The sequence below is a fragment of the Gorilla gorilla genome, chromosome 10 (assembly GCF_029281585.2).
Source record: "Gorilla gorilla gorilla isolate KB3781 chromosome 10, NHGRI_mGorGor1-v2.1_pri, whole genome shotgun sequence".
Lineage (NCBI taxonomy): Eukaryota > Metazoa > Chordata > Mammalia > Primates > Hominidae > Gorilla > Gorilla gorilla.
The window spans coordinates 77,718,285-77,739,605 of record NC_073234.2 but is presented as its reverse complement, the minus strand read 5'-3'; the positions used below and the strand labels follow the sequence as shown (position 1 = coordinate 77,739,605).

Genomic DNA, 21,321 nt, shown 5'->3' with positions numbered 1-21,321 from the left:
TACAAATATACCAAAATTAGATCTACAGAGACATCAAGTTGTTTAAGCATGCAGTGCACGATTCACATTCATGGAGAACATAGCATTTCAAAATAAATTATTTTTAAGAAAAATATAATGCTTAATCTAAACCATATGAGACATTACTGTCAAATTAAGAAACTGGGTGACTTTAGGAACAGAAAAAGCATATAATGAAACTTGATAACTTTCTCTTAAACTCTCCAGCACTGCTCTGAGGATGATGTAGTACCAAACAGCACCAAAACAGTTTTAAGAAATGCATCCATTGGATCTCATAACATTATCTCAAGTTTCTTTATAATTATTCACCTCATTTTCTGAGGAACATAGTCATGAATCATACTAGTGAACAACATACACTGCAGAACTGCTATTGACACAATAAAATGTTCACAGAAAGTAATCAATGATTTAAGATAATTGTATTACAGGTAAAGGGCCCAACTAATGTTCCCACCAAGAACTAATGAGATATTGAAATTCTTAACACAGTACATGCTTTATCTCAATGAAGTCTCTGACAATGTGACAACTGTACATACTAAATTAAAAAATCTCTTAAGTCAGTGGCCTTGGAACTCCTGTACTCTATTCATCAAATTATGTACATTATTTAATAGAAAACTATTTTTAAATTGTCAATCAGTATAAAATGCAGTAGAGAAACTGGAGACAAAATAGTTTATATTAACTTTAGTTCTATAGAATTAAATAGTATTAAAGTTGAAATAAGTTACGCATTTAAAACTGTAGAATCTGACTCGATTTGTTTTGTGTGTGAAGTTGTTGTTTTCAGCTGCTTTATATGTTTTGGATGTCTTTTGCTGAGAGAGTCGGCTGTATATATTCAGCTGAGCTCAGGAGCATCAAGGACACCAGCTTAACAGACTTTCTTTACAGTAAATGTAGCTGTTAAAACAAAAGACAGTTACATTTGAAAACACACGCACACATACACACATTCCATCAACATGATCTGATAGTCCTCGGGTCAATGAAGACTTTACTGTACTCTCTTTGAGGAATGTACAGGGCTTGGATCACCTCTTAGCTTTTGATTTAACAGTATAGGGCAATAATACTACACATTTTCTAGAGAGTTTTCCATTCTGAAGCAAAGTCTTTCAAGAAGAAAAAGCAAAATGAACTCAATCAAAGTAGAAAAAGAACGACACGTTAAGTGACTTCCAAGGTTCTGAGTTCAGCTCTACAGATGCTGTGCTGTCTTACCAAGAGACTAAAATTAACAAATATGAGCAGGAAAGTCACACTCAGTTTTTACAATAAGTAACCTATAATTATCCACCACTAATGCACCCAATATTAATAAAATGATCCAGTTAGCTACCCAAAAGTAAAACTTACTATGCTTCTCAAGAGGACATCGGTGGGACATAGTGGAAGTCAACACAGTAAGCTGTACTTTCTCATAACCCTTTGTATAGTAATTTAAGCTAACAGACAAGTGAACAGGCAAAAGGAAAGGTGACTGCAGGAAATGGAGAATGTGAGGTATGCCTTTAATTAAAACAGATTATAACAGCATGCAAATCAAAAGGATAACGTTGCCACATTTTTTAAAAAAAAGTGTGGACAATAAATTCAGAAGAAAAAGAAACTGATGTGAGGAGACAATAACTTAAGTAAAAAATAATTATCCTATAATTCCATGACAACTAATCCTATAAAGCTGACATATAGTACTTATGTATAAAAGTAGATATAAATTTATATGTGGTTAGGTGTCTAGGTAATATATTGAACCACCAAAAGAATGAATGGGATTTAAGAATAGTTCTCAAAAATTTAAATTCAATTGAATGGCATATAGGAGGGGAAAGAATCAGCCAAATGTTATAAAGCAGAAGTGCTGACACACTAGAAAAATCTCTCCTACTCTATCCTTTTAATCCCACCTGTCTCCGGCCATCCCCTCTCTGAAAGAGTTCACCTATGCACTATCATGTATAAAGCTCAACCATTTGAGGTTCTGTTCTGTGGGTTAAATATTTCCTTTTCTAAAAGTGTTTTTTCATAAGAGCAAATACTACTGGAAAAGGTAATATTTTGATTCTCAAATTTCTTATAAATAAATTACTCTTTTCTAAATAGAGGCAGATGGAACAAAACAAGGACAGTAGATTTCAGGTAAGCAGAGGGTTAAGTGGGAAGATGTTGAAAATGGGAAACACCAAAGAAACTGATTTTGGGAAAACAAATAAATGTTGATGGGCACAAGTGACAATTTTTTACCCATCTTATAATCTGATAAAAATCATGTTGGTGATATAGATCTTATAATCTGATAAAAATCACGGCTCTGATAAAAATCATGTTACTCAAGAGTTTCTGCAGAAAAATAGCATCCCATTCCCCCATTTAAAGATCACTACTCTGGAACACAAATCCAGCACAGCACTTAGGAATGCTGATATGAAAATGACAAGATTGATTGGTCTTCTCTCCTTTACCTTCTTTTTTACATTTTTATACATTTAAAGGAATACTCGCCAAAATTCTAAATGCGCTGAATGATGTCAGAATAGAGGGCAAAAAGAGATTAATTACAACAAAGTAGTCAACATGTAAAAGTCCTGGGGTATGGGCCAAACAAGGTGACCTGTATGCTTTCTCTCTTGAATAAAAACTAGCAATGGGATAACAACTAGATTCCTTTGCAAAGATGAGTCTTATCTGCCTAATCACGTCTTTACAACTCTGCAGGTTTGCTGAGATCAAGGAGAAACATTAGGTTAAGTCTGTTTAAAAACAGACTTGAAAAAATCTTCTGATTTTATGTTGACTTGAAACAAGATCGAAGTGAATTGTATCTCATCAACAGGAGACAGTTGTAGACCACATGGTTTCCTGGGTGCAAATGAATAACTCCAAAATCTGACATACAGAAAACTATTATTAATGTATTAATATTCACTTGGGGAACTCGGTAGCTGGTCTTGTGCTCTGTGACTTATCCAGAGACTTGCATAATGCAAAACAGCATGTGTACTGTTTGCACATAATCCCAGGCTATGGTGGGAATCTAAAAGGGGAGCCAAGAAATAGCTAAAGAGATATGGACACTTTGTTGATTGGAAGTGGTCAGTATCAATTCATACTTCTAAGCCAAAAACCATTCTGAATGGTGAAAGGCCACAGGGATTCATGGGAAGAGGACACTTTTGAGGTTAGAAAATAATGAGTTTTGGCATCAGGAATATCATATTTTAATCAAACTCTCTGCCATATATATTAGCCATACTGCTTTAGACAAATATGTTATCCTCCTCGACTCCCAGAATCCTAATTTGTAAAATGATAGTTAAACGTGTTAGATTCTCATTAGTTTGAAAATTTTAAGATAGATATACTTTTAATATTATTTTTAAAATGTCAGTGGGGAAAATTGAAAAGACAGGGAATCTAACATGTGAGAATTACAGAAATAGTTAAATTTCAGTATTAAGTAGCCTGTTATGATTATAAACTCTATTCTGTATAACCAAATATACACTAAAAAAGAGAATTTTAGTAACAACTCTAAATATTGTCAAAAATTTCCCCTCTTTTGTCTATCATTTACAATATATTCAATCATTGTTTTTTATTTCAATTTCATACGCAGGCATGATGAGTTACAGTTCCAGACTGTAAGTCTAGTACATATTTAAACTGAAAAATTTTCCCTGCTCCATTATTTCAACTTAAAAAAAAATAAAAAACAACTGAAAATTCACTATTTTTGCAAAGGTTCTAATAGGCATCCTATGTTGATATTTTACAGAGCAGTCAAAACAAAAGAACACACAAACTGTACTTTAGAGGTAGCTATTTCCTTAGTTACCTAATCCTAAATTAAACAGTGCGTGAGTAGATAAGTCATCTATTACTCCCTGAAACCGGGATTCAGCTAAGTGATGAGCTTTGCTCTCCACCAGACACACATGCACAAAGAGATAGGCTATGGATCAGCTATCATAATGGAAATCCCTGAAATAAAGCTCACAAAGCTATAAAAGTCATAAAAAGCACATGCATGAAATGACAGAATAGAGTGTGACTGTCAAATGTTGACTCAGTAACAGTTAAACCTCTTCTGGCTGCACTTCTTTATGGTCTCCTTCTATATTAACGACACGGGAAGAAAGAAGAAACAAAAAACCCTCCAATTATGTGAACCTCACAGACCACCAAAGAAGATGAAAGATTATTTATAACGTCATAATGATTTATCAGTTGGAGATTTTTTTCATCAGCTTAAGTATAAAGAAATAAGGCGCATGTCCACTCTTTAACCTCTCGTTTCACTCTTGCTTACTAATATCTCAATTTTTTTAAGAAAATAATCATCTACCCACGTAATATAACACCGAAAATGGGAGAAAAGGGTTTCTTGTAAGTTATGTATAAATGATATATAAACTATATGTGTGTGCACACACATACACACTCACACAAATACACACTTTCCTCTAACTCTAACAAAAGTACATGTTGAAGAGATCTGTCACTAATTTTACCTCCATCAAGTATGAATTTATCCATGAGAATAGCCATAGACCCTTTGGTATTCTGGAATTTAATAATCCTTGAAGAAAATTTTTCTATTCATTTTCTCCATTGAGAATTATAGTGAGATATGAACTCAGGGGATGGAAAGGTCCATATACATCCTCTGGTCTAGGTATCCACAAAATCTGCCTTATCTAATACTGATTTTTTTTTCCCTTTCTGAATTCCCTCATGAATTGAAACCCATAATTTTGTTCCAGAATCTAATTTCCTTTTGTAAAATTTGGTAGCTAGCTTCATGAAAAGTTGCTTGTATAATTCTGACTCAACTTCTTAGTAGGTTAGTTTCATCAGGCAATCTGATCAAGTGAAATGTATTAACAGATCAAGTTTTCTTAAGAAGTACTACAAAGTCGAAGATGGTTCAGAAACACACAGTGTAGAAATTTGAGAGTTTTGGTCCAGGTGAATAACTTTTCAATATATGAAAATGACTTGATAATACTGATGAATCCTTATTAATGATTTTCAAAGAAGTGATTTTAAAATGGGAGGGATATTTCAAAACTGATGACAAATATCTAATTTTGATTTTTATGAAGAGAGAAATTTGAGGAAATATGACTTTAGCACTTAATGTATACTCCAGAAAAGATGGGGCTACCTATAAAGATTAGTTCAGAGCACTTGGTAGAGGTTGTGGTAATGACAGGAAGCTGGTATGGATTCACTAAACTAATGTTATAATGGCCTCATTTTCTTTTTTAATAGGTGTTGGAATGCAGACCGGGGAAACTCAATGATAATAATTGCTTGGACTTAACTTAGTTTAACTCAGTTTTTGAGCATCCTCCTATCCATTAAACCTTGTTGTCATAATGAAGAAATTACACAGGATCCTGAAAAAAAAAGGTTTGAGTAGAGTAGGAAGAAAAAATCAACAATCATTGTCTTTACATAAAATATCTTAAGAACCTTCATGTTTAAAAAGAATAAACAGCTGTTATTTGTGAAATAGAGATAGAGTTTGGCCATATGTAGTCAGGAGATAGAACACTGATCAAAGATTGTAAGTTATCAGGTGAAAGATAATGAACCAGTGAAGGAAGAGTGATCTAATAGTCAGAGCTGCCTATCCATTGAATGGGCTGTCTCAGGATGGAAGAAATTTCCACCTTCCTAGAGATTTTCAAGTGGTGGACATATGACTGCCTGCCTAGCATATTACAGATACTGAAGAAACAATTCAAGGTTGAATGATAGGCCCTTTTCATTTTCTTTCAAACCTTCAATTCTATGATTTTATGTCCTACTTGACTGAACTCAATATAACAAAACTATTTTGACACATATCTCACAGAAAACAGGCTTTGATTCTTTTTAAACATGGAGATGTGCAAGATATTTAAAGACAACTATCGCTGATATTTTCTTTCCACTCCACTGAAGTCTCTTTTTCAGGTTCTTGTGTAATTTGTCATATTTTTATACTTTCTCTATTCATAAAAGATAATTTTCTCAAAAGTCATTAATAAGTTTCAACACTTAAAGCTACGGTTTTGTAATCAATAATTCCATAATTCTTTTCTTAAATTCAAGGAAGACATTTCAAATTATGAAAAAAACAAAAATCTGATTGCTTTTCAGACATATTTTGTGAAGAGACTGTCCAACACTAATTTCACTTACAAATTCAGGTACTTTGTTAAAGACACACTTACACGTCCCCATTCAACATTATTAATTTAGTCCTTAAAATAGAAAACCGCTGCCACAGGGAGGAAAAAATCCCTATGGCCCGGATGTGTAATGTACAGAAAATCTACTCAAAAGAATGTATAGAAAACAAACAATTCACCAAGAACTTTACACAGGAATACTATCACAGTAAAATATGGGCCCTTGCTTCTTTGTTATCATGGTGCTTATGGTGTGTACATGTGGAAGAAGGGAGGCAGGAGGGGAAAAAAACAAAACCTGGGATTTTAAATGTCTTTATATATGGTCAGGCTTCAGCCAATATCTAAAGAAAAGGTTGTGTTTCTTCCAAACCGTGGCAGACAGAAATGTTATACATACTGAGTCAAATCAGAAGGGTTAATGTGAGAAAATCAGGAGGCCAACTAAGAAAAATAATACAATTTGCAACCTACACAGGATGTCCAGTTGGTGGGAGGGCTACACAAATGTAAACACAAAAGTGGAATGTTGTCTGATGATGATAATTCTATAAACAATGGGTAACTCAGTTACTGAGCTACAGAAACATATAGGATTACTTTCTTCAAATTTTCCTTTTCATGAAATAAAAGCTATAAAACTGGCAGGATTCTTACAAATGTAGCCTCAGTAGCCAGTAGTTACTTCAGTTAAATAAATATAATCTGACCATTTTAAAGAATCATGGCTTGGTTCAGAAATGCTGTGTCTGACAATAGAAACAGGCACATCAGGGTTATAGTTCTCTTTTCAACTATCCATGGTAGTTTTAAATACAGAGAGAGAAAAATATATATTAGAATAGATATTTTAAATCTCCTTATAATGAATAGCTGAAACTTCGTCACTTGTTTTATCAGAGCTGCTAGGAGAAACGAAGTAACTAGGATTAAGTATATTGTTTTTGCTTTCTTGGTTCTTTCTCCAGTGATGGGGTTTGGTGCACAGTGAAGACAGGAAGAACGAAGGAAGGAGCAAATACAGGAAAAATAAAGAATTGGAAAACAGATGTACAGATTGTGGAGATGGTGATTGCTTAAACAAAATTTTTTTGATCAAGTCTCAAAAACGTGCCGAGGGCTACACATGACCAATGCTGGGGCACAGGCGAATTGAACAGGAACTGCGTTACTTTCTGGAATTCCCTCTCCATATTCCATTAGAAAAGAGACTGGGCTTTGAGCCGTAAGACTTCAATTTAAAGACTGATCTGCCACTTGAATTCCTCTATTCTTCTCAAATCTCAAGTTAAAAAATTTTTTTAAACAAAGAATACTGTTCTATTTACATTACAGAGTGAGAACAAAATATGATGGGAAAGCCACGAGAAAATGTTAAGGTACAAAATAAATATCAATAGCTGTTATACTCCATATAGGCATAAGCAAGTCTTTTTTATTGGTAAAAGAGGAGAAGAGATGTGATTGGAGAGATTCAATGAGACCCTTTAAGTAAATGCGACATTCCTCCTATTTTCCTAATAGTTTTAAATCCATATTGGTAAAATAGCTTGCAATAAACATAATAAAGAATCTATCTACTAAATATAGAGAGTAACTGCAAAACAAACTTCTCCTTTATTATTTCAGTGTCTTCATTGTAAGTGTCTTGAGGGCAGCTGTTTGTTTGATCTTGAGAAGGAATGAATCAAGGGGGAAAAGAAAGACCACTCTTTGATAGGCTAGGCTTTTATAAAGAGCAGTTCTGGCCCAACAACAAAAGTGAGTCTTACTTTACTTATTGAAAATTAGAAAATTCAGAAATGTGGAAATACATTTGAAAATTTACAACCCCATAACCTTGGCATAACTATTGTTGCCATTTTGTTGTATATTCTTTTAGTCTTTTATCTATGCATTATGGAAATATACTTAAAAAAAATCAACATCATTCTATAAATGGTGTTTTCAAACTTATCATCTTTTCAGAAGTACTATTGTGAGCATATCCTCGAATCCCTAAACAAATAGACAATTTCAATCATCAGAGAGGCCTGTGGGTGTCTCTCTGAAAGCCCAATTTGGCATGCCCTATGAGTCTCATTTTATTGGACCATCCTACACTAACCCCTCTACCAGAATGATGTAAAGAACACAAGACTCTCTGTTTGAAAACATGCACAGCTTTTCTAGGCTAGAAAATTAAACCATAAAAAGTTTACTGGAAAAAAAAAAAACCTTTAAAAAGCTCCTTAAAAACTCACACCATAATTGCTCCCCACCAAGCGTGGGCACTTGCTAGCTGCAAGTAGTGGCACTGTGACAAATGTAGCAAAACTGAAAGCAGGCTATACTAAGAGAAAGAAAAAGTCTTCCACTGGCCATCTGTGAAAATAAGGCATGTGGCCATTAAATGCAGAGGCTGTAAATATACACAAACTCCATGAAGCAAATGGCAAAAAAGGACTAAACTTCAAGCTCAAACAAATCAAAATGTTTAATGCATAGTTACCACTGCTGGACGAAAACAGCTCTGATCTTTGCAGTCTGCAAACTCGGCATGTATTTCAATTAAATACCCCCAAAAAGAAAAGAAATAAAGAGAAAGAAATGAAAAGACACAGAAGAAAACCATCTAGAACAAAAGGCTATAGACAGCCTATACTCAATTTCTAAAAACAAACAGCCCCTTTAACTTGCATCAGCCTGTCGAGAATGTCGATCGGAATTATTGAAAGGCTGACATATAGAGTGATGGATGGTGATGACATAATACCTATTTGCCTTTTTGTCATGGTCTTTGAAAACTGGCTGCTCTGTGCTGATAATATTCACTAAGGGGTTTTCCTCTCCCCTCCTGTCCCATAAGAAGTGTTCCCTAGCTAAGATACTCAGAATTAAGAAGGTTTTATGAATGAAAAACAAAAGAAAAGAAAACCTAAGGATCAAATGCCAACTTGCACATAAAAAGCTGGTCTAGATTTTCTAATAATCAGTTGCCTAGAAAGCCATTTGCCTTTCATTTTATATAAATTTGCAGGGTAGAGAGACTCTGATAATAAGAAGGCAAATATTCAACTTCGGGTTTTGTGTATCTTTTAATTAAAGTCGCCAAATAAATAATTACATGTAAATGTAGAGATTAAAAAATAATATACGCTCACTTTAAAACGAGAAAATATTAATCACTTGTGTTATTTTAATTTGTTCTTAGGCAAATTCTAACCAGAGGATTTAAAACATTGGGAACATTTTTTAAAAACACACACACCCCTAGTAATATCTGCTTTACCACACTGTTGCAAAGGTCTATCTTATTTTCCTCCAGAAGGATTTACCTAACATGCCTACTTCCTTTATACAATTTTTCTCTAGCTATTGAAATATCTATTTCTAATTTGACTTTTATAATTCACTTTAGCTAAAGGCAACATTTATAAAACCCATCCGTAAATCATTAATGGAAGCAACTTCCACTGACTGGAGAGGCATGAGTTCCTTCATATTCACTTTTTTAAAGCAAAACCTGTAATTCACAATTCCTCACAGGCCTTCTCCTTATCTAAGGGAAGGAGCATGTGTTAGATAATGCTGAACTACATACACTGTGTCAGTTTCCGAAGAGTTAACACTGCTGGCCCCATCCATCAGATGGCCAGCGAAGCATCAGGAAAGAATGATGGATGTAAAATTATTACAGGGCTGCCATCCGATACACTTACTGCCATTTGTAACTAATGCTGGGAATGACACACTTTTTTTCATTATTAAATATCCACATTAAGTCAACATTGGTCACTGTCATTTCATGTTTGGCACTCTGTTAAAGGGAAAGAAAAGGGTTGACAATGGCAGGAAAGAGGTGGTTGTAATGGACGAGTTTCCAAGTGCCAGACAAATAAAACTAACCTTTATTTACAATCAGCCTATATAGTCTGTGGTAAGGCTTCTTATGAATATGACTCAGAAAGGGTCAAAAATGAAACTACTGTCATTATTGAGTAAATTCTTAATTAAAATATACATGTTATTTACCAAATTTCCATCTTATTTGACAGAAAATTACAAAGAATTTTCACTAAAGCTCAGCAGAAAAAGGAAGACATTTTTCCAGCTATGATTTATAATGACAGATGAATTCATAGCATGCATTATATGTTTATATTCCAGGTACACTGTAGGCAATTAATGTTCAGTGAATAAATTCTCTGCCTTAAGAGATATATGCACACATATGCATGCTTATTTTTGTGAGTGACATCTGTTTTACATAAGAAAAGCAATACAGAAGTTGGTCTTAACATGTATACGGTGTGTATGTGAATATACTTTCATAGATTTAACCTGTTATCAAGCAACGTCTTCTTGTGCACATGCTTCTGTGTCATTTAATTTTTTGTGAACCCCAGACAAGGTATAAGAACCTGGACATGGGCCAGGCACATTGGCTCATGCCTGTCATCCCAGGGCTTTGGGAGGCCAAGGCGGGCGGATCATGAAGTCAGGAGATTGAGACCATCCTGGCGACCATGGTGAAACCTTGCCTCTACTGAAAATACAAAAAATTAGCCAGTCGTTGTGGCACACGCCTGTAGTCCCAGCTACTAGCGAGGCCGAGGCAGAGGAATCGCTTGAACCCTGGAGGCGGAGCTTGCAGTGAGCCAGGATCGCGCCATTGCACTCCAGCCTGGGTGACAGAGCGAGACTCCGCCTCAAAAAAAAAAAAAAAAAAGACCCTGGACATGTAATAGTGGAAGGGCAAAAGATAGATAGATGGTAACAATTATAAGACAAACAAAACAAACCAGTTTCATGAAGGAAATATTTGAGAGCTTTGATATCATTTTTATAATATGCCTGTGGCTGACAATCGCCTTTTCCTACCCAGTAGCCATTGCCCTTCTTTCATTCCCAGCTAACATTACCTTTGATCTGAAGATATACCCTGATCTCAGAGAAGATAGGATTAGCTCTCTAATTTAGTGGTAAAAAATAATTCATGATCAATTTAAAACAGTCTCTTTTCCTTTGGCCAGTAATGGTCTTAAAGATGTTCATATAACCCAGTTCTAGCCAATGAGATGTTTGTGGAAGTCAGCTTGAGAAGAGGAATGAAATACCCCCGTATGAATGAAGACTGAAGTTAGCAAAGAGAAAATGACTTCTCCTTCCTGAATCTGTCTGCCTTCGTGGGGATGGGATAGCTGTAGGTGCAGCAACCATTTTGTGACCCAAAGGGAAAAGACAAGAGAATCACAGATTTCAACTCCGATACCAAGTTGATGAACTCATGCCACCAACCTCCTAGTCCTGAGCTTCATTATGTGATAAAAATGAATCACTACTTTTTTATTTTTTTGAGACGGAGTTCCGCTTTTGTTGCCCAGGCTGGAGTGCAATGGCGTGATCCTGGCTCACCGCAACCTCTGCCTCCCAGGTTCAAGTGATTCTCCTGCCTCAGCCTCTTGAGTAGCTGGGATTACAGGCTTGCGCCACCACACCTGGCTAATTTTGTATTTTTTAGTAGAGACGGGGTTTCTCCATATTGGTCAGGCTGGTCTCAAACTCCTGACCTCAGGTGATCCGCCTGCCTCAGCCTCCCAAAGTGCTGGGATGAGAGGTGTGAGCCGCCGTGCCTGGCCATGAATCATTATCTAAGCTACTACATTCAGGTTTCCTGATACATGTAGTGAAACTTGTTCCTAACAGCTATGACAGTATAGGCACAGTCTTCCCAGGTTAAGTATATATGGAGTGAGTGACACAAACGGAAAAGCTTCTGGTCTGTTTCTCATTTCGGCTGAGTGCACTGGGCCTCTATTGTATTAACACTGTCTGGTGGGATCAGGACAACAAAAACTGAGCTTTTTATAATCTCTTATTAATATGGATACTTTCAAACACAAGCTCAAGAATCTGTACTTGACTCTATGAACAAAGTTGTGCCATCTGGGTGGTAATGAAGCAAAGTGTGTTTTTTACAAAACAAAATATGAGAGGCTTCTTTCTGTTCCTTCATACCTGAGAAGCTCACTTTTTCACCCACAACACTAATCTGTTACAAAGCTGTGTGGCAAAAGATAACATTATTTGAATATACAATCAGTCTACAATTAACCAGAGATGACAATTATAAATAACACTGTGTCCCAGAGTTTCCAAGAAACCTGACACATACAGTTCTTGGGTATGATGAAACACTTCCAGGAAAAGTAAAGAAGTTAAAAAAAATCTCTTAGAAGTCTTCCATTAAAATGTGTTTTGGTAAAAATGACTTTCATGATGTGTTTTGGTACATATCACTGAGAAATCATCAGTCCCTATCTTCACACCTCTAATTGTTTTCACTGTCCAATTACAGCTTTTCAGAATTAAGACCTTCTAGCTGGGATAACCACGTGGCTGGCTATTTGAGATATGAAGAAAAGTTAATGTGTATAAGGCTGTGTACCCAAGAAAACAGATCTCCACCACAAGATTTCAGTCATCTGGAGCTCAGGTCATGATATCTTTTATGTTGATGTAAAGCACCAGGCTGAACTTCTTTTCTTTTCTTCCTTTCTCCCAGTTCCTTTCCTTCTTTCTTTCTGCTTTATCTCTCTCACTCCTTACCTTACACATATTTTCTGGGTTTAGGGAGTTAGGAGTGTTATTATTATTATTATTTGAGATGGAGTCTTGCCCTGTCGCCCAGGCTGGAGTGCAATGGTGTGATCTCGGCTCACTGCAACCTCTGCCTCCAGGTTCAAGCTATTCTCCTGCCTCAGCCTCCTGAGTAGCTGGGATTACAGGCGTGCACCACCACACCCGGGTAATTTTTTGTATCTTTAGTAGAGACAAGGTTTCACCACGTTGGCCGGGCTGGTCTCGAGCTCCTGACCTCGTGATCCCCCTGCCTCGGCCTCCCAAAGTGCTGGGATTACAGGCGTTTGAGTCACCGTGCCTGGCCGGGAGTATTACTTTAGACAGAAAAAAATGCCCTTCTTTTGGGATTCAAGTGATATAAGATGATAGTGCAAAATGTAAGAGGAATTTATCATATATTTTTTATGTCTTTCACTAAACTCTATGGCAAAATTTCAAACCAATTACTAATCCACATATTTATTGACCATAGATAATATTGAGTGATTATAAAACTCTAATAAAAAGTAAGTATTAGAAAAATAACACTATATGCATAGATATGTGGTTTATGTGAGAGAAAACATATCTACCTTTGTCAACTCAAGGATATAACTGATTTGACATGCTAAGCAATATGGAGTCTTTATTCAATTCCTATAGGTGGGCTCACACACATAAATATGTAATGAGTAGCAGTCAAATAATAATTTGATCCAAACTGTAAGTTCTATAAAGGCAGAGCTCATATTTTCTGGTTTAATACAATACCTCCAGTACCTACCACAGTCTCTAATACATAGCATGTGCTAATGTTGAATAATTACTAATTAAAAGATGTAAGTGTGACATTATTATCTCATTTTCATGATGTACACAGACATAGATTGATCATTAATATTCTAGAAATGACACCCAAGTTATTTCAACAGGAAAAGTCAACCACAAACTAGACTAATACCTGCTTCAAAGAGTTTCAATAATCTCAATTTCATTTTCAGGTGTCAGAGTAACATAAGGGATGAGATAATTCAGATCCGTTGATTGAGGTTTCCTTTTACATTACAAGAGTTTGCCATACTACTACAATGATGAAACTACTTCATTTTCATAATTTAAGTTTTTCACTTAAAGACTCCTAAATTATAAGACTATAGTTCAAGATGTAACTCTACCGCATTGAAAGTACATGATGAAGAGATTCAGGAATGATGATCTTCTTGAGAACAGAGACATCTTAACTGTCCAACAGGTTTTGGCAGGTATTATTTCAAAAATGGATTTTTTTTAAAGTTGTTATAACTGTACAAAAGAGAAAGGAAAATTGAAGCAGTAGCTATCAACGGAGGCAACTCTCACTCCTGCAACCCAAGTAGGAGGTGCTAATCAGAGAAATAAAGTATGACTGTGGAGATGGAAGGAGAAGTGGCAATAAGGTCCCCTAACAATGGACAAGTATGGAATAAAGTGAATGCAGATGGTTCCACTCCTGTTACTTAATCAAAAGGCTGTGCAGAGTCACTGAAGCCAGCATAAAGTCATGTGTTAGAACAACAGCTGATCTGTATTAGAGAAGATTAACTCACAGTGCCATGGTGGAAGGCCTAGGATTATTTTATGTACTTCCATTGCCTTACAAGCCGTCAGCGCAATTATTGCCCTCCGATGTGAATGACTGATCTGTAACCACAGCTAAACAGCACGCTGCTTAGGGGCCTAGGAGCTTCATGAAGATGAATTTCCATACCATCAAAGTACTTTTAATGGGCTCCCTGATCCAACCACAAGGCCTGCTTTGCAAGTATATAGAACTCAGGATGAAGGCTTCCTGTCCAAAAGGATTTGGTCGGTTGTCACTTGACAATTCCCAGCCAGCACTGGGGAAGAGAAGGGGGAGATAGGTAGAGTTGTCTCTGCTTTGGAGGATTAAAAAAAAAAAAAAAAAAAAAAAGGGTACAGATGCTTGCTGAATGCAACCAACTGCTGTATCCACAGCTGAATTCAATGCGCTTAACAAATAACGGCAATTTAGCTATGCTTGCGAGGAATAGCTTGAGTCACTTTGCATTAGCATCTGGCTGAGTGTTAAACTCATTTCTACGTGGGGAGCAGAGAAAAGGAATTTCTGTTCAAGCATCCTTTCAAGAATGTTTAAATATTTGAATATAAATTCCTTTATGCTTGCTATCATTCCTTCTTAGAACTGTCACTTTGCTTTCCCCCTTCCTTTTGGTGCTTAGCTATAAAAATGTGCCCTTCTCAGGACACCAATGTCATACGTCTTATGTTGTAACACTGCAAGGGATGTATACTGATCTATCCTTTGCTCTCTCCCCTGGACACACGATAGAACTGAAATCGTTTCTCCATCCTTAATTTTTACCATATTAGGACCAGGGAAAGAGCAGTTGTGGCAGGATCACCCATACATTTCACCTTCCCTATGCAGATTGCCAGCTTCTTAGTGATTATACATCAAACTCCACATAAAACCTGGGAAACTAGAAAGCTATCCAAATTAGCAATCTGCTCATTCTGGACAATTCTGTTTGACTCATAAGCTTCCCATTATGATTAACTTTCCAGTTATTGCTAAGTAGCTGATCATTTTTTCTCTTATCTACTGGATCTATTTATCTAGAGGATTCTGTAAAGCGGACTGGGTAACATTTTAAAATTTCAGTTCAAAACATATCAACTATTCCAAAAGTACATAATTCTGAGGATTTTACAACTTATAATATTTTTCTAAATAAAACACCATGTAGGCTTAGACAAAACGGCTTGAAATCATTGTCTCTCAGACAAATTCAGAAGTTTCACTGGCCTTAGTTATAATACAAATAACGTCAAAGTTTTTAATAAGTACATTTTGTTTTATGATAAAGTAAAAATTTCCAGTTGTGAACTCATCTAACACTTGACAGTGTTTTGCACTGGAAACATATTATGACAAGCTCAGGATCCTAAATACTTAGAATATGAGCATGGATATCCTCCAAGCTTATGCTGATTAAAGAAGATTCAGCATTTCAAATCCAGCTCATCCCCAAATACAAGTTAAGCATCTCTGAAAAGCAAAACTTTTAGTCAGACTCAGATATTTCAAATGCCATTTTGTTTTAATACAAGCTGGTGGCGTAAAAGGGGATATTCATTGTCAATAAGGTTTGGAGATGGATCAAGAGAATTATAACTCTTTCTATTTCCAGATGGTTTTGATTAGGATGGCAATGAGGCCTTCTATATTAATGGAGGGAGAAAAGGGACAGAGAATCATTTTGAGGATGATAAGAAGATGGAAATATATTTTTTTTAAAAAAGCATTAGGCAATTTAATTAAGTATTTCTAGAAAGTAAGCTATTTTATGAACTGACCTTTTCTGTTCGGCAGTTATTGAGACCCAGACTATTCACAACAGCCACCTTCCCATCAAGCACCTGTTGTTCCCGTCGAAGTTGCTCCTTCATTTGCCGAGCTTCTTGGATTGCCTTGGTGACAGCATCATGGTCATTTAAGTAACCTGAACATGAGACAGATCAAAGGATATCTTTTGTATAAAAGCATGTCTAGGCTAGCGTTTAACCATAAAAATCACTTTTCTCGGTAATAGGTAGTGTCTGGCCTATAATGATTTCTCCATGGAATTTATCTAAAACGAATGAATGAATAATTGACAATGACTGATCCATATAGCCATACATAAACATGTTTCCAATATGTTCAAATATCTGTAATAAAAATATAATACCTAAGTCACATATGGTTGTTTCCAACTATTTTGAAAGAAGTTGAAAACCTAATTTTAAGTAAATGCTTTAGTTATTATTCGAATATTATTTTGTAGTGCAAATATAAAACCCATTTTTAATTTTTTTTCCTGCAAGGAACATTTGAATTTTAGCACAGAATTTAGGTATTCATAATTACGACTATGATTATTGAGTCTCTCCTAGTATTATAAAGGCCACATAAGAGGGTCTGTATAGCACTATTAAGTTTGTCATATACAGAAGAAATAAATCATTATTTTACGGAAGAGTATTTTCTTCCTAAAAATCCATTTATGATGAAATAAACCACAGGTGGCAGTGGTTTGCTATTGATGCAAACTTGTAATAGTTAGGCTAAATTTCAAGCACAGAATGTAACCAAGCACCTGTAATTGTTTGATAAGAAACTGTGGCTACTCTTGACTATAGTCACACTTAATTCACACTCTTAATAAGATGGCCAAATGATCAGCTTATGTATGCAACTCCACAGTCCATGGTTAGTAATACACACTACCAAAATATTGCTGTTACAAAATAACAGGTGTAACAACCAAAACTAAGTTTTACTTAATTTTATTTTTAACACTGGTCATTTATTTATTTGATGCATATTAGTACGATGATCTGCATGATATTAGAATAGAATACTGAGGGAAAAAGATTGTTTTGCAAATATTTAAAGAAAAGCTAATATCTCATCTTTCTCTCTCCCTATCTTTTAACTAGGGCATAAAATGGCATAAAATGAATCTGTAATATGAAATTGCCCAGAAAAGGGACTTGTTTGTGACACGAGGCTAAATCTAACCAGATCCATTGGTGAATTGTGACAGATGGAGGGACTGTGAGACAGAAGGCAGGCACTAATCACACATAAAATGACCGGCTTGCCTCAACATGTTCCATGGATTCCAGCAAACTTTACACCCTAATCCATTTTTAGAACAAAAAACATCTGGGCCATAAATCCTCTAATCTGCCAAAACACGCTATTAAATCCCATGATTTGTTGAAACACACTAAGATTAAAGAAAGGAAATATAAAATGGCTAACTGCCGTGTTAGGAAAGTGTTATTAATACTCTTTCTCTCAATTATGAATGTTCTGGTACTAAGAGCCTTGTCTAATCATGTCAGATTACACATCCTTGTTGTATTGCTAGACTCTTCTATCTGATCTGCTGATTGCCAAAAAACATAGAATATGTTCTTGCTGCTTAAACGTTTCTATTGAAGAAACCGATGTCAGAAACTGATGTAGTACTTCAGTGCTGGCAGGTTTCTAAATGATCCATGTCTTTTCCCCTGTTAGTATGCGCAGAGTAGACCTGGTCCTCTGATCTCCTTGAGGCAGAAAGAAAAGTTCCAGTGTAGGCGATAGAAAAGGGAAGCTTGAGAGTGATTATATATTTTGCCTTTCAGAGCTAAATTCATTGGAACTTATTCAAAGAACAAAACATCTCTGCTCATTATAAACACAATAGTGAATTGAAAACAACTCTAAACTAGAACAGATCTTCAGAGTTAATATTTACTGTAAAAGATGGTTGTATTTTATTATCCTCAACATCCTAATTTGGATCTCCTGTACATCATTCTTAATGTATAATTCTTGAACTTGTTCATGAGCCATATTACTCTAGATAGAAATACAACTCTTACATGACCGTGATGGTCTTGGTATATGTTCATTTAGTAATATCTTAAGAGGATCAGTCTGATTTTCCTATGCTCTAACCCCTGTTTATACGCAACCTGGCATCATACATTTTTGTAGTCTATTTAGCTTCTATGTAGTCTAATTAGCTTCTCCAGAACACAAATATATTTGAAATGGCTTGGCACATGGCACTGAATAAAAGCATGAATTCTTTATGCTTTTTAGGGACTGCCAAGATAACATTGTGTAGGAAAAATGATTAATATAGATGCAAGAGGAATGTAAATTATTATGAGGGGGAGTAACTGACAGACCTATGTTCTGTAATGGTTATTTCCAATTTGAGATGTGTGTTTCTGTGCAGGTAGAAATAACTGTTCACTTTAAAATAAGCATTCTTGCTTTTAGAGACTCTTGAGTTTTAGTTATAATGCTGCATGAAATGTTAACATTTGTATCTGCTATGTTAAATCATAAAGCCATTTATATATGACAACATTCGATCTTAATAGGATTGTTTGCTGGTTCTTTACAGTTTGTTCTCCTCATAGTCACCAAATCCTTCACCCTGCTGACTCCGTCTCCCTCAGCAAATGGCTTTGCCTCTGATTTTGCAAAGAGCAGCAAGGCTGAACTCTCACCTTCCTGACCCTACCCTCACTCTTACCTTCTGCTGGCTTAATTTATTTCCATTTATGCCTATTTTGCTCCTCCTGTTTCAATAAAAATGGTCCCTTGCTTTCAATCAAGGCAAATCTCCTAATAAGAGTTCTAGATTTCTATAGGTCTTCACTGATAATTCTATTTCTCATTTATATCATCTATCTAATTGTCTCTACCATCTCTACCACCTCAACTTGCAGATACTTAAGGTTCTCTTTTCTCCAAAAACAAGCAAATAAAGTGTCTTCTTTAACTTTGTTTTGCCCTCTCTTTCCAACACTGTTTCTCTTTTTATCTTCCAAGTCAAGCTTCTCAAAGATGCATTATCTCATAATCTCCCATTCCCTCCTTACTCTCCAGTTCTCAGTGCAATCTTGTTTCTGTTGCAATTGGTCTCTAGTTGTCAAATAAATCCAAAGGACATTTTCCATTTCTTGAGAGGGATGACAGCATTGACCATCCTTTCATTATTGAATCTCATTTTAGCATTGTTCCTTTTTCCTCACTGCCTCCTCTGTGTCGGTATCTCTGCCTGGGATCCTTCCTTCACCTAATCCTTAGATTTTGATTCAAGATGCCAATTATTAAAAAAGGATGTGTCTTGGAGCTGGGCAAGCCCGAATTAAAATCCTAGCTTTGACACTTACTAGGTATATAAATTACACAAGTTGTTTTACTGTTCTAAGTTGCAATTGTCTCTTAAGTTAAATAGGGATAACACTCACTAGACAACAGAAATGTCAAGATTAAGTGAGTTAATATCATCTTTTATCATAATAAATGGTCAATGAAAGCTATTCAGTAACTGTCACTTTATAAAATGGCATAGTAAAATAAGCAGAATTTGGAAATTGGATTCAACTGCATCTGGGATTTCCAGTTCTTGGTAAGTGTGATATTTGACAAATTTTATTGCTCAATCTAAGTTTTCACTTCCCTTAACTACAAAATGAAGGTAAAGCTGATGGAAGAATTAGATGAAATAACACATGTGAAGGAAGAGATAGCACTTGGTATCTGCAGAGGCAGGAAAAGATGTTAGACTCCTTTCTTTACTCTTTACACTTTCATTTTCCCTATATGTTCACTCTTAGCACTCTTATTAACATGGCTTTGACTATTATGATGAAATCTGTGAGGGGATGTCATTCCTTGGCGGGCACAGAGGTTCAATTAAATGGGCGTCAGACCATAAAGGCCAAAGAGACATATAATGGTTATCTGATAGATACATTGTATTCTGCCTTCATTATAGATCAAGCAACAATTGCATCTAAAGTCAGGATCAGATGGGAGGGCATGTGTATAGGAGCGATTTGGTGAACCTCAGTCTTAAGAGGAAAATGAGATGGCAAAGGTCAATATAACTTCCAGTTAACATCTCAAATGAGATTTGGAAAATGTGGGTTAGAAATCATTAATGTAAGAAATTTGTGAGATTCTGTAACTTTGTTAAATTCACTATAATTTGATTTTTTTTTTGAAACAAGGTCTCACCCAGGCTGGAGTGCAGTGGCATGATCATAGCTCACTGCAACCTTGAACTTCTGGGCTCAAGCAATCATTCTGCCTCAGCCTCCCAAGTAGCTGGGACTATGGGCACTACTACCCCCAGTTACTTTTTAAGTTTTTGTAGAGATGGAGTCTTGCTATGTTGCCCAGGCTGGTCTAGAACTCCTGGATTCACACAATTCTCCCGCCTTGGCCTTCCAAAGTGCTAGGATTACAGGCATGAGCCACCATGCCTGGCCTACAATTTGATGTTTTATGCTTCAGTGTTTCTTCTTAACCATTACCAAAAATATTCTCAAAATTTCTGTTTTTCTTAACTAAAAAGTCCCCTTACATATTTTTTTCAGAGGCAGAAAAGAAGGGACAAACTAGAAAGTCTAATTTTGGAGGAGATAAACTCTAAAAGGAAAGTAGTAATGGCTGCTATACAAGGAAAGAAAATAAAATACAAAACCACTTGTAATGGGTTGAATTGTGTCTGCCCAAAAGATATATCCAAGTCCTAAACTTAATTATCTGTGACTCTGGTCTCTTTTGAAAACAAGGTCTTTGAAGATGTAATTAAGGATCTCAAGGTGAGATCACCCTGAAATTAGGCTGGGCCCTAAATCCAATAACCGGTTTCCTTACAAGAGGAGAGAGATTTGACCCATAGAAATAGGGGAGAAAGCCAAGTGAATAGGCAGGCAGAGATTGGAGTTATGCATCTATGAGCCAGGACTGTCAGCAGTATGGAGGCATGGAACAGGTTCTCATTCAGAGCTTCCAGAAGGAACCAACCCTGCTGACACCTTGACTTCAGATTTCTAGGCCCCGAATATTAAGAGAATAAATTTCTGTTTCAACCCACCCAGTTTACAGTAATTTGTAATGGCAGCTCTAGGAAACCAA

The 21,321-nt window shown here is 35.9% G+C and overlaps 1 protein-coding gene across 12 annotated transcripts in view; it reads right to left on the bottom strand.

Annotated features, from left to right (window-relative positions):
• Positions 1 to 21,321, bottom strand: part of SOX5 (SRY-box transcription factor 5) — a 1,026,842-nt gene that overhangs the window by 13,199 nt on the left and 992,322 nt on the right. For all 12 annotated transcript variants that reach the window (XM_031000926.3, XM_063694118.1, XM_063694117.1 and 9 more), the window contains one exon: positions 16,197 to 16,342. In XM_031000926.3, the coding sequence (XP_030856786.1) occupies positions 16,197 to 16,342 (146 nt within the window). The remainder of the gene's footprint in view (positions 1 to 16,196; positions 16,343 to 21,321) is intronic.